A 14,551-nucleotide genomic window follows, 5' to 3' on the forward strand; every position below is an offset into this window, starting at 1 on the left:
CCTTTTCAGGCCAGTTCACAGCAATCTGAAGGAACTATGTGCTTAGATGATCTCTGAAATAACCATCGCTTCCAGGACCACAGAACATTCTCAAACTTTCCAGAATGTGGGCAAAGGGGAGGAGCCCAGAGTGTTGAAGTTGTCTGCCAGAGGATACCGTCAGAAAGCCCAAGGCAGAAATGGTCCCTATGCCCCATGTTTCCATGGAAACATAGGAGGAGTGATGACAGCCAGCACAGCCACACCATCTGCTCAGAACCTGGTAAATGATGAAAAAAAATAGAAACAGAGAGGCACCTCGATCCCAGGCTAGAACCACTCTGATAAACCAGTGAAGAGGCAAAGGCCTGAAGATACTAGAACTCCTAGGTGGATTAAAACCCAAATATCCTGGGCTTGACATATTAGCAGGAAATTTGCAAGCAGAAAGCCTGGAGGGCTTATTCTGCAATCCCTAGACACAGTTACAAACACCCAAAAAGCCCCTGGAAAGGGAAACAGACTGCCCATGGGTCGGCAGCCTGGCTGGAACAGGAGAGAAGGTGTAATGATAAACCCTGTAAGGGGAGGTGGAGGAGAGTCTCCCATCTCCTTGCAGCAAGACCACCTGCACAGCTGGCTTTCAGCCAAGCATCTTTTTCTAGGGGAATGGAGAGATTATAAAAGGAAAATTCCCACCTGGTCACAAAGGCGACCTCTGAGTTGCAGCCATGTCTTCAGAATATGGAATGAATTAATAAAGCCATGCAAGGTTTCTCTCCTCTCCATTTGTAGCCAAAGGGAGATCTTAGTTGGATGCCACAGATTTGCTTCTGGGTCTACTTAGGAGGCTTCCAATTTCAGGTTTGGAAATGGGAGTGGAGCCCTTGCTAAGTGCACTTGTATGCCTTCCCCTGACTGAGTAGGATTCATTTCTTAGTCCCTTTCTTCATAGATTTTTGCCTAAACAAACAGACCTCACTTAGGAAGCCAGCAGCTCTCCTCACTGAGCTCTCAGGAACTGTGCGGTTTCATTTTGTGTCTGTGGAACTGCTGGATCTATCTCAGGAGAAAAGTCCCTCAAGTCTCAAGGTTGTTAGTGTGCACAGATGCTATGTCAACTTCATAGGAAAAACCAGCTCTTATTTTTATTTTTAAGTTTAGGTAGTCTTTTATTCTTCACAAAAAAATGCTTCCCTTTTAGTTCTGGTATTCTAATTCCAGGAAGTCCAAGCCCTTTTTTGTTCTGTATTAAGGATTTAAAATTTAACAACTAAATTAAATACTTGTTTTGGTACAGGTACATAGGGGCTGGAGAATAATGGGAACCTTAATAAACTAGATAAATAATAATAACAAAAACTCCCTATTAAGGCTCTTATAAACTGTTCTACATTTTACTTGTAAATACTATTCATTTGTATTTATTTCCATGACACTTTAGTAAAAATGGTATCTACAACTATTACTTGGGTTTCTTCAAAAGGTTCTATTCTCCAACTGGACAGTCTACATAAAAATATACAGCAGAAATAAAAGTATTAATGTAGCTTGCTCCACGTGAAAGACCCCAAACAGAAAATAGGAGCTTTTTCTGATGAAAAAAACTTAAATACCCACAGTGAAATTGCTTTAGGTTCAAGTATACTCATGTATTAACTCAAAGCACCATGTTTAAATTCAAATATAAATCTCCCTCTGGAGATTCAGCTTTGGGGGAGAGGGCTTTTATGAGTGAGCTGATCCACCAGCTCCATGCACCCCAGTGCTTTCTCTTCCCCTCTCTGACCCATCTATTTCTTTTCAGCCTCCACGGGAAGGCAAAGCTGTATCTTGAGCATCAAGCCCTGGGTGCGACTCCCAGTAAACATGGTTGTTTGTCCTTCAGCGGCCCTCCTTTGCATAAACAGATGTGGTGGGAAGGGAAGGAGAGCCAGATCTCCGCCAGGGGTGGGAGGTCTGCTTTCTGGAAGCTTCCGGACTGCAGCCCCCAGCACAGAGGCAGGATGCATTCCTAGTCCAGGCTGTGGAACTTGCAGTTCTTCCAGATAGGGGCTGTTCCCTCCTCTCCTCCACCCTCCACCCCCCCCCCCCCATCCTTTGTTCCTGGGAATGCTGTCTGGATGGCTCAGGCATCTCACTTTTGCCAGAGCAAACATTTCCAGCAAATGCATATGCTAAGGAGCTATTAGGCAGACAGATTTTATTTTTTCTTTCCAAATACACTGTGGACTGGGATTTGGGAGGACAGCCTTTCTCACCTGTACTTTCTCCTGTGGTCAGTCTCTTTGTTCTTCTGGTACTACCTTCAACTAAGGAGGGAGGGAGGCTTTTAGGGACCAGAGTTGTTTGTAAAATAATTGTTTTCTCAAACTATGTGAGCACTCAGTCTGCCTTAATTTATTGTTTTACATTTTGCACATTATCTATGGATGCTGATAAAGGAAGGACTACTTCAGAACAGGGGGATGTAGGGGGATGAGCATTTTGTAATCCAACTCCAAATAGGAAGGAATTCTCATTGGTTTTTTTTCTTCCTCTTGCATGTTCGCCAGACTTCGTTCATTAATCCTCATTCACAGATCAGGGAGATGACAGGGTGACTCTCAGGCTTGACCCTGGAGGGATCCTGTGCCTTCTACCTAAGGGTCTAGATTTCCAGAGACCCCAGCCAGTGGTTCCTTTCATTGAGAAAGAACAAAAGGGAGAGTATCAGAAAGGCCTCCCCATGGCAGGGAGTGGGGGTTCCGGGCAAGTGGTGGGACCTAACTACCCTGGCTCTGTACTGTTGTCTCCAGGAAATCTCTGGATCCCGAGTGAGGATCCCGGAGCGGTGGTCAAAAGGACCAGGAGGTTGGGGCACTGAGTAGGGCTCCCGGTTCTGGAGAAACATATCTAGACGTGGCCTTCTCAGCGTGTCTATAGTCAGGAGAGGAAAATTTCTTTAAAATCAAGGAAGTAAGAATAAGGACTTGATTTTTAGGAGCCACAATGACACGCTCATCCTTGCAACTGACAATACGCCAATCTCCAGGCTGGAGTTGGGGCAGGAAGTTTGCAGTCTACACCCAGAGGCCTGCCCCCTCCCCTGTAAGAAATATAAAGAGGGAGCTTGGTTTCCAGGGACTAGCCAGCTGGAGGATGCAGGCCAAACTGCAGGTCCCACCGGGAGAGCTGTCCTCCCGCTTCCCCTTTATTTCCCTTAACTTACTGACTCCAGATATTTTAAACGGTTTACAGCGCTGCTGGAGGCGGCACAGTTAACTCTCCCGGGCCTGGGGCGGTCCGGAATTTTCCGGTACCGACTCCAGGTCTGCAACCTCCGTCGGCGGGAGCGCCGGGCAGGGTCAAAGCGGGTCCGGGGCCCACACGAGCGGGCAAGCTGGGCGGGCGGCAAGAGGTGCGCCAGACGGCCGGCTCAGCATCCCCGCCCGCGGCGCCGCCGGCCCTCCTCCCCTCCGCCCCGCTCGCAGGCCGCCCTGCCGCCTGGGCGCTGCTGAGGGTAGGATGCGCGGCGAGGGCGCGGGTGCCGGGCGGCGCGGGACCCCGAGGGGCGGCGTGGGGAGCGCAGGGGCGCGCGGGCGGGCAGGCGCAGCGCGGGGCTCCGGGTGCGCGCGTCTCGGCCTCGCCCGCGCACACGCGCCTCCCTGAGGAGAAAGAGGCGGCGGGCGGCGCGGAGCGCGGCGGCGGGGGCAGCGGGCCGGGCCGCCGCGGGGCGGGGAGGAGGAGGGGCGGCGCGGCGGCGGCGGCAGCGAGAGAGCCGCTCTGCCGAGTGTGCCTGCGCGCGAGCGGCGAGCGGGTGAGTGTGGCCGCGGCTGCCCGGGCGGCCCCGCGTCGGGGGCGAGGGGTGAGGGCGCGGGAGGCGGCGGCGGCCCCGGCGCGGCTGGTTTGCACCTTGAGCGCCGCTTTTCGTTGCAGCGCGCGGGCGGCCCAAGGCGCGGCGGCGGCGGCGGCGGCTTCGGCACTGACACCGACACCTCCCACCATGGACAGCTTCGACTTAGCCCTGCTCCAGGAATGGGACCTCGAGTCGCTATGGTGAGTCCCCGCGCCGGCTGCTGGGGCGGCGGGAGCGTCGAATTGGCGCCGCAGCGGCTAGAGCCTCACCTGGGCCGGGGGCTGCGCCGTGGGGGTGGGGTGGGTCCCGGCGCCCACTGCGCGCTCTCCTTCCTGCCTCCCCCCAGTGGATGCGCGGCTGCTTGCTCGTCTTCTTGCCCCCTTTCCCACCCTCTCCCCGGTGCTGGCCGCCCCAGCCCAGTGGCTAGTGATTTGGGGAGCCGAGGCAGAGCGCAGCCATGGCGAGAAAAAAAAGAACCGATTTCTAGAATGTGTCACTAGTGCCTGGTTACATCCTTCGAAACCCTCACTCCTCTCCCCTCCTTCTATTTCCGAGAGCCTCGGGTTCACACCAGCGACCCCCTGGAGTTGAGGCTGCAGCGAAGTGCCCTTAAGGATGCTCCAGCCACTGCCTGTCGGCGCTGGGTCTTGGCGGCTGCGTCCTTTCTGCCCCTCCCACCCACTCCGACCCGAGATGGAAGTGAGCACCAGGGCAGGGGGCAAGTGTTTCTCAGTGCAGGAATTCCAGAAGCCTTGGCCCAGAGACACCCATGTCCTCGAGGTTCACATTCCTTCGGGCCCTTTCTGCGCACCTCTGCACAGTTCTCCTCTTGCTCATCACCACTCCACCCACCCGCGCCGCCTGCAGCCCTTCGTGCCCGGCTCGTGACTCGCAGCCCGGGCGCCGGCGGCCTGGGAGCCCACCCGGTTCTGTGCTCAGGTTCTTGCAACGGGGAGCTGCTGTAGGCACATCGCCGCTAGAAGCAGTTTAATTCCGGTTGCGGGTGTTTTAAAATCTCATTGGCTGCTTCAACATCCTTCTTACCCCCTCTGCCCCCATAACCTAAATGTTTCCAACCAGCCCCATTCAGGTGTTAAAATTACTGCCTGCATATTATTCCTGGAGGAACTTGTGTTCTGTTTAATATTTACGGGAATGAACATCTGCTGAAACAAGCATATTAACTGCTCTCTGTTCTGCCTCTGGTAATCGCTTATTGTAGAGCTTTTCTTTTTTATTTGGTTTAATTCCGTAAAGAGTTCACATGTGTCTACAACTCCAAGTGGTGTGCACATGAATATGCAATGCACAATTTTAAAGCTAAACTGCTTTATGATTTATAGATCATTGAGATGATATGTGGATGTTGTGTATTTTCTAGTGATTTAGGTTTCTATTGACTTTTATCTTTTTAAAGCCAGGTGTCACAAACTTGACACAAACCTAGCACATTATGGAGCAGTTTTTTATAAAATACAGGAGATGGGCCCTAATGTAATGAAACTGTTATATATTACACTGTGGAAAATTGGAAACTTCAAAGAACCAGTGTAGAAAGAATATGAAACATGTTATTACTCTGTAAAAGTTGCTAATTACTGTGTTGTTACTCCTGGGGTTATTTCAGCCTTTCATTTACAGATACCTGTTATTTTACAGGTTTACATTCAGGAATGTTGGTTTCTGGCACGAATTCAGTAGGTTTCTAGATAGAAATTGTGCTTTAAAAATTACTTGCTTTTTACAAGGCAGTATTTCAGTCAAAGAAAAGGACTTACTCTTTTGGCATATTTTTTTTTTTTTTTTTTTTCATTTTTCTGAAGCTGGAAACAGGGAGAGACAGACAGACTCCCGCATGCGCCCGACCGGGATCCACCCGGCACGCCCACCAGGGGCCACGCTCTGCCCACCAGGGGGCGACGCTCTGCCCACCAGGGGGCGATGCTCTGCCCATCCTGGGCGTCGCCATGTTGCGACCAGAGCCACTCTAGCGCCTGGGGCAGAGGCCACAGAGCCATCCCCAGCGCCCGGGCCATCTTTGCTCCAATGGAGCCTTGGCTGCGGGAGGGGATGAGAGAGACAGAGAGGAAAGCGCGGCGGAGGGGTGGAGAAGCAAATGGGCGCTTCTCCTGTGTGCCCTGGCCGGGAATCGAACCCGGGTCCTCCGCACGCTAGGCCAACGCTCTACCGCTGAGCCAACCGGCCAGGGCCTCTTTTGGCATATTTTTATGTTGCTTTTCTGTTTGCTGGCTCAAACTGAAACCTTCTCATGACTTTTACAAATAATATTTTGAAATTATCAGCCATAATCTGTGGGCTTCTTCAGCACAGGGCCTGAGTTTATTTCCCTTTGCATCCATAATTCCCAGGTGACTTACCTGGGACAATCATACAATAAATGTCTGTTGAGTTGACCTGAAATTTACATTAGCGACAGTATACTTACTTTTTAAAAGTGAAAAAATTAATCATTTTTAAAAAGTTGCTGTACATGCAATCAGATTTTAATCAATATATAATTTTTTCTTTGGCCTGTCTTCCTTAGGTGTATAGGCTGTCTTTTTTTTTTTTTTTTTTTTTTTTTTTTTTTGTATTTTTGTATTTTTCCGAAGTTAGAAGTGGGGAGGCAGTCAGACACACTCCTGCATGCACCTGACCGGGATCCACCCAGCATGCCCACCAGGGGGCGATGCTCTGCCCTTCTGGGACATTGTGCTGTTGCGGTTGGAGCCATTTTAGCACCTGAGGTGGAGGCCATGGAGCCGTCCTCAGCACCGGGGTCAACTTTTGCTCCAGTGGAGCCTTGGCTGCTGTAGGGGCAGAGAGAGATAGAAAGGAAGGAGAGGGGGAAGGGTGGAGAAGCAGATGAGCGCTTCTCCTGTGTGCCCTGGCTGGGAATCAAACCCCGGGACTTCCCCGCGCTGGGCAGACACTCTACTGCTGAGCCAACAGGCCAGAGCCCAGGCGTCTTGCTTCTTGCTTACAATATAGTAGAACAGTTTGGCTTGACTGAAGGACTAATTCTAGTTTGCAGATGTGAAAATTACATTTTATAAAAGCTTATATATTTATGATAGAGATATATCAAATTTCTTGAGCATGCATTTTAACACAGACGTTTTCTCAGATATGGATGAATTTTTATATGGTATTTTGTAACTCAATTTTATGCTGTGCTTTTAAGCTTATAGGTGATCCAGAATAACTAACATTTTTGTACTTTTTGTCAGAAATTTTCATATCCATTGTTTTCTTATTTGAATCTCACAACAATCCTAGAGGTGGCACATGTAGTAGTCTCATTTTATAGACAAGGAAATGGAGGCTTTGAACTGTAATGTGACTTTACTGAGACTATAAAACAAGTGGACATTTAGTGAGCACTTACCACTTACCAGGTACTGTTTTAACTCTGTTCTAAATACATTCCATGTTTTTAGCTCATTTAATCCTCACAACAACCGTAGGAAGCAGGTACTATTCTTATTCCCATTTACAGATTAGGAAATTGAGGGTGGAGAAGATCAGGTAATTTGCCCAGGGCCACACATCTAGAACTGAAGGACCTATATTTAAAGTAGGCATTAATTACCAAGCTCAGTTTTCTGATTTCAAATCCAGTGCATTCTCTATAGTACTACAGATGTGGCCCAGTTTATAGAAGTGGCTCTGAAATTAATAAGACAAAATTTTGATGGACTGGAAACTAAGGTTTTGTTAAAGCATGAAAGAAAGAGAAGGTTAGAGCCCTAAATGATATTGACCTAAAACTAAAAATTTGAAAACAAAGATTTATATATTTTTAAAATATATGTTAATGCATACACTATATGCATACACTATATGCATTAACGTACATTTAAAAAATATATGTTAATATAAATATATATTTACTCATAAATATATATTTAAGATAAATATGTAAATTTAAAATAATTTGAAACCTGTATGGTTTAAAGCACCATGTCAACCCAATAAATTAAAAAATAAAAAAGTACCAAAATAAAATTTTTAATGTAATCAGATGTCAGTTTTTTCTTTGTGATTTTGCTTAAGAAAAAACCCCAAGGTCATAAAAATACTTTTTTTGAAAAAAATAATAAAAATAAAATAAAGACCACTAAAAACTTCTTTGTTTTAATTCATCTTAGGAAAACACTGCTTTGGAAAGGGTGGGTGGAGGTATATTAATGGAAAAGAGAATGATATTTTAATTCCTAACTTTAATTCCTATTTTTTTCTAAGTTGTGGGCACCATTTTCCAATAAAACAAGTTGCAGTGTGTTAGTTTTGACTAGGTTTAAACCTGAGCTAGTTTAATCTAGTAGTGGTCAGAGAAAGTATCTCCAGATATCTGCAGAGATAATATGAAGAGAAAAGTTCTGTATTGTTGAATATAATAAATATAGACAATTAGTTGATAATTTAAGAACTACATTTATACTTACTTTTCAAGGGAGGTCTTTTGACCTCCAAATAGCTGTTTTAATTTTTCATTTCAGCCATACCTTAAAGTTGAGAAGAAATTTGCACCTTTAATTCAGTTCCCATTTCTGATATGAAGCAAGAGTGGATGATTTGGAGCACAGTGAAGACACTCATTCTGCACCAACTCTATAGCCCGTCATCTGTAGAGTTGTACAGGGGCAGATGTCCGGAGGACTGGTTCCTTTTTTCAGTCTCCCACTCCATCCCTCCTGCTTTTCTTCCTGCTCTCCACCAGCTTTTGATCAGCTGCTGGGCATGTAAGCCATTCCTCAGGGCCTTTAAAATAATGACCATTCTTTTTAACAAGCTAACGGTTGCTTTTACTCACTTAACAGATATATTGATTATCTCTTAAGTATAAGACCTGTGCTGATTGCTGTTGGGGAAACAAAGATGAATAAACCATGGATTGGTATGAGAAAGGTGAAAAAGGAAGTTTTCAACATTTTTGATTTGAGAGAAAGATCATACTTGGAACTAGGGTGGGTGGTAGAGGAGGGAAAGAGGAAAAATTGAGTTTAAAAAGAAAAAAGACTTTCATGGAAAAGGTGGCCTTTGAACTAAGCCTTGGAAGATGAATGGAATTTTTACAGACAGTGGAGGTGGGGTATTGACAGGACATAGAGGCATCTTGGGCAAAGAAAGAACTTGAACAAAGGCTTTCATGGTGTATCTGAAAGATCTTTTCATGACTCATGGTGGAATTACCTATACCAAGTATTTTAAAGATGCAGAACTTTGTAATCGTGAGTTGCTTTCAGTGAATGAGAAGAGTTTTCCAAAGTTAACTTGGTCAAAATTGGATTTAATCTTCCTTAACTGTAAACATATGTTAGTTGTTGGGGAGAAAGTCTATTGAAATACAATAGTAAATATTCAGATTCCTCTTTACTGCCCCTCTTCCCAATAGCTTTACGTTGGCCAGAATCCATTTACTTTTGTCCAAATAGGCATTATCCTTTATATTCTTTCAAAATTGAACCTTTGCAGTTGTAATTAATGGTATTTCAAACTCATTAATTTGTTCAATTCAATAATCATCCATGGAGTATTAGGCAAAGGATAAGTACTGTAGAGCCATGGCTTTCAAATGTTTTAGACCATGACTCACAGTAACAAATATGTTTAATATTACAGCCCAGTATATAACTGAACACACATACACATAACTGAAACAAACATGTATGTCATGAAGTTAACACTTATCCATACTATGTATGATGTATTTTGACAATTTCTGTTGTTTCTTTTTTTTTCCTTCCATTCATTGGTTTGAAAACAACCAACCAGCCAACCAGTCAGCCAGCCAAACAAACCTTACTGTAGGGCAGAGGTTGGGAACCTATGGCTTGCGAGCCGGATGTGGCTCTTTTGATGGCTGCATCTGGCTCGCAGACAAATCTTTAATAAAAAAAATAATAACATTAAAAATATAAAACATTCTCATGTATTACAATCCATTCATTTCCTACCGCTCATGTTCATGGTTGTGGGTGGCTGGAGCCAATCACAGCTGTCCTCCGGGACAACACCAAATTTTTATTGGATAATGCCTAACGTACACAGGTCATTGTATGGCTCTCACGGAATTACATTTTAAAATATCTGTCTTTCATGGCTCTCTCAGCCAAAAAGGTTCCCAACCCCTGCTGTAGGGGGTACAAAAGAGAGTTTGCTGGGAGCTTGTAGGAGAATAAGCCACACACATAAATATCTGCAAAAGCTGACATTGCCTGTTTCAGGGGGATGGGGCACATCCCTTTGAGAGAGTGAGACCTTCATGGTTAAGTGGCATTTGGCATGGTTCCTGGAAAAGTAGAAGATCAGAAGGAGAAAATAAAAGCAAGGAAAGTCCACTGGGAGGGAAGACTGAATAGAAATAAAGGGAATGAAGTGTGGAGCTTGTTTGGTGAAGATAAAGTTATTACCTGAAGCAGGGTGTGGGTGACGGCACTCCTGTGGGGGAGGGGGCGAAGCAGAGTGCTAACAACCTGTCTGCCTGTGATGCTTCCCCATAGTGCCTACTGACACAGTGGGTCTCTTCATATCAGCTGCCAGTGCATGTGACCAGGCTATGGCTTCTTCCAGGCCTCCTTAGACAGGCTTCCTTGGCTCTTCCTAGAGTTAGAAAACTTCCCCAGGCCCCTGATCTTGACCCTCAGGTGCCTGGACTCTTTCCTCCAGGCCCAGCGAAGCAAACATATTAAGGCCTACTCCCATTCCTGTATCAGTCCTTAGAGGACAGAGCAGTTCACCAGGACACAGCAGAAGCAGAGGTGCACAGTGGTGGGACTACCACCTTCACTCAGGTGGGCTGAGCCTTGGCCTTGGTTCTAGAGTGATTGATTGGTCTAGAGCAGCGATTTTCAACCTTTTTCATTTCATGGCACACAAACTAATTACGAAAATTCCATAGCACACCAAAAGATACATTTTTTGCAGATCTGACTCCCCCCCCCAAAAAAAAGTATAATTTTGACTCATTTATGCCAGATGGCAATTGTTGTGTTGGCTGTTGTCATTTTTTTATCTGATAATCTAAGGAAAAAGAGATCAGCGCCCCTGACTAAATAGTCAGGTATTGCATGTTTTAAAAATTATTGCAGCACACCAGTGTGCCCGCCCTGCCCTGGCACACTGGTTGTAAATTGCTGATCTGGACCAGTGGCAGCCCTCACTCTCATTGGCTGGAAGTGGCTGTGTGATTGGCTGCGGCACTCTCATTGGCTGAGAGCCCCAGAGTGCCCCAGAGCCTGGGAAAGGGTCTCAGTAGGTGTAGGATGAATACAGGGGGTGGGCAAAAGTAGTTTTACAGTTTATATGGAAAAATACTTAGTACAAAAATAAATAATACAAGAATAAACTCTATGTTTTGCGTACTTACAACTATAAACCTACTTTTGCTCACCACTATATTTTTCCAAGACGAATGGCTTCGGGCCGAGGGCCTATGTGGTGCAGCCTTGAAGAGGCTGGCGGCCAGTGTGGAGGAGGTAGGTACATGTGGATGGCAAGTCATGAAATTCTGGGGGCAAGGAGCTGAGTACTGCATCCACCCAGCACCATAGGTGGTGTGTTTTGGAGCCAGCCAGGTGGAGAGACTGGTTAATTCAGGCCACAGAGCACTTGAATTTAACTGGGGGCTGCCAGGATAATAGGGGGATGCGTGCTGGATGTGCAGATGGGTTTTAACAAAAAATGGCTTCTGATGATGCTAAGGATGAGTATTGTGTGTGGGAAAATGATTCTTTCCTCTGTTCCAGATTCTCCCTTGTGAAAATGTAGGAGGGTTGTAAAATGCTAAGAACCTATTTTGGGAGAATGCCCCTCTGAACCAGAGTGGGTCTGATCAGTGACACTAGGTTTAGCAGCTTGAACCCAGGCCCTTTGGCATAATGTTGATTAAAGTAACAATCACATTAGGGAAAAAAAATCTCTTAAAATGAAGTGCAAGATTTTTTGTGTGTGTGTAAATGGAATTTGTAACCTGGAATGAGTTTGCCTGTTTAAATTTTCTTTATTTTTGGGAATAAAGCCTTGGTGGCAACATGAAGGCCATAAAAGACGATTTTAATATCATATAATGATAACATAATGTTTCCTTGTTTTATTTCAAAGTGAAATCCATAAAACTTATTTTCAGTATTGCCTGTTCCCTTTTGTCTGGGAATTTAATTGAAGTTTCCGAATTCAGCTGGCTCCAACCTTGCTTTGTGTTTGGCCTTGGGCAGCTCACGACTTTTCTCATTTCCTATTCAGTCTTGGTTTAATCACTTATAAAATGACAGCACTGTGCAGGCCCACCTCGTAAGGTTGTGATGTTAGTAATAAAAGTGTCAGTTGCTTTGTGAATGCCAAATATAATTCTTTACTACCCTTTGCTTCCCTAAAAATGCCTCTTCATCTTAAACAAGGAAGGATGCAGAGAGGCCACATGGGTCAGGTCATCCCTTTGGTGCAGAGCTGGTGATGGGACCCAGGGACATTTTAAAGTAGAGATTGGTAGATTTTCTTAGTTATACATCATAGGTTAGCAGTCAAATATGCCCTTGCTTACGGTTGTTCTACTAACATATGTAGATATATTAACCATTACATAATATTTGATGTTTCACTGAAAATATATTGAATTACTACCCATTACATCAAATGACTTCATTTGGCACTATGGGTCTCATTAAATTATGTCAGCCTAATCATAATTTAGTTTCAATAGAAACAAAATGCATAGTTACACCAGGGTAGGAGTATACGGTGCCATCCAAGAAACTAAATGGGTTAAGTCTATGGAAATTAACACCTGGGGATGTGAGAGGCCCTCAGATGTTTGCAAGAGTTAGGAGGTAGGGACAGAGTTGTTCTGGGTTATTTAAGGGTACGAGGAAGTTCAGTGTGTGTGGCAGTATCTAATGGTGATGTGACACCTTCTGCTTTAGACATAACAATTAGCTATCTCTAGGAGGCTGTAGACCCCTGCCAGGTTCTTCTGGAAAGAGATTCCTGGGTAAGTGGAACAGCAGCAATAAGTTATCTCAAAGTCCATCCACCTGTGATCACTGGAGTGGCCTATGATCATTCTAATCACAGGTTGCGGAATAAAAGAGTGTAGAAGTCATTAATTGTATGCACTGTATCTTTTCCCGTTTGTAATTTCTCCACTCACATATGGAGAAAGGCAGAGGATACTGAAACCTCTTCATTTAATTTCTTTCAAGTAGGTTCGTTTTGGGCTGAGTTAAACAAAAATGTCTGTAATTGGGAGGCCACACTAACATAGCAACTCAGTTTAGAGTTATGTGCTTAACTTGATGCTGAAATTTTCCCCACCATTTTTTTATAAACAAGAAATTGGTTTTTTAAAATCCTCTAGAGTGCTATAATGTGAATCTGTCTTATATAATTTTTTCTTTTCATATCTGTACTGTTCACCTGAGCTATGAAGTGACAGAACAAATTTTCTGTCAAAGTTCATTGAAACATTAATTAGTTACCTGGCAGTTTAGAGAGAAAAAAGCTTTACTAGTGGATCATCACCAGTTCTGGGAAATAACATGTTTTGGTTTTCAAATTTCAAAATATATTTGGTTTTCTAGAAAATATATTGCGAGGAAGAAGAGACCCAGAACTTAGAAAACTGTTTTGGGGGTTGCAGGTCAGTATAGTCTCTGTATCAACTGTCAGCCAGGCCAGCACTTTCCAAACATGATTGTACATTTAGATAGCGTAGGGATCTTGATAAATTGAACAGGTCCAAGGTGGGGCTTTGATTCTGCATTACTAATCATACTCCCAGTCAGTAGACCAAACTTTGAGAACTAAAGGGATAAAAATACCTTTGGGAAGAACCTTTTTCAAAATACTTTATTTTTCCTCTTTATTTTGGGGTGGCTTATACAATTCCACAATGCCAGGAGCTTATATTTAGATGCAGCATTTATTTTTTTGCATGTGTCTTCCTGATATTTCTGATGAGTGTGGGAGTGGTTAATTGTATCCTAGTGGGGATATAGTGGGAAACAAACATGAAAAGCTAAATAAACAGTTTGTAATCACTTTTTCAGTTTTATAGTTCTTGTCCTTCAAAGGCTGTGTCCTTCTGCGTCATGAGCAAAGGTTGAGTCACCGGTTAGCCTTACAGACACTCTGGGTTTGTCAGGAGTCTTACAATAGCCCCTGTAGGTGTCCAGGACTCAGAACAAACGTCAGCATTCTCTCCCAGCCATTCTCTCTTTGGGAGGGAACTGGGAGTGGGAATGGAGGTCATGGAGGTGGCATTGGTGTGGGAGGGGGAACAGCTATTTGCAGAATTACTGCACTACCCTGTGGTCATAGCTGCAAATTGCAACTTTCCTGGTGTCCTAGGAGAAATCACAGCTCAGTTCCAAGTGGAACCAATGGCAAGTGTCATACACTTCAGATGGGGACCTTCTGTCCCAGTTCTGCCAGCCACCCTCTCCCTCAGCCTTTATTGCAGTGCCATGAGCCCATAAGGTAGTCAGACTGAGCTGCAGTTTCTGTGTATAGTTTCCAATTTTATTTTATTAGAAAAATATGTGCAGGTAGGACTGATTATGAGAGTAAATACAGCACAGTTGACTTTGAATGTGCTGTGAGATTGGCAGGAAATATGTTTACTTTATCTTCTTAATGAGAGTTTATGTGTACGTACATACATACACACCACACAACACCACACATCACACACATTTCAAAGAAGACTGTTGCTAGTAAGAGAAAGCCAGGTTT

The 14,551-nt window shown here is 44.7% G+C and overlaps 1 protein-coding gene and 2 long non-coding RNA genes across 4 annotated transcripts in view; 1 reads left to right on the forward strand and 2 right to left on the reverse strand.

Moving 5' to 3' along the window:
• The window catches only part of LOC136330682 (uncharacterized), a 445,590-nt gene that overhangs the window by 246,962 nt on the left and 184,077 nt on the right, over nt 1-14,551 (reverse strand). The window lies entirely within an intron of this gene.
• On the reverse strand, nt 2,453-3,290 carry LOC136330681 (uncharacterized). Its single transcript, XR_010730356.1, has 2 exons — nt 3,191-3,290; nt 2,453-2,660 (listed from the first exon to the last, which is right to left on the reverse strand). It is a non-coding gene; the product is annotated as an uncharacterized lncRNA (long non-coding RNA).
• Nucleotides 3,701-14,551, forward strand: part of AFF3 (ALF transcription elongation factor 3) — a 719,747-nt gene continuing 708,896 nt past the window's right edge. For both annotated transcript variants that reach the window (XM_066267825.1, XM_066267826.1), the window contains exons 1-2: nt 3,701-3,778; nt 3,898-4,017. In XM_066267825.1, the coding sequence (XP_066123922.1) occupies nt 3,965-4,017 (53 nt within the window). In that variant the 5' untranslated portion in view covers nt 3,701-3,778; nt 3,898-3,964. The remainder of the gene's footprint in view (nt 3,779-3,897; nt 4,018-14,551) is intronic.

This window comes from Saccopteryx bilineata, chromosome 3 (assembly GCF_036850765.1).
Source record: "Saccopteryx bilineata isolate mSacBil1 chromosome 3, mSacBil1_pri_phased_curated, whole genome shotgun sequence".
NCBI classification, from domain to species: Eukaryota; Metazoa; Chordata; class Mammalia; order Chiroptera; family Emballonuridae; genus Saccopteryx; species Saccopteryx bilineata.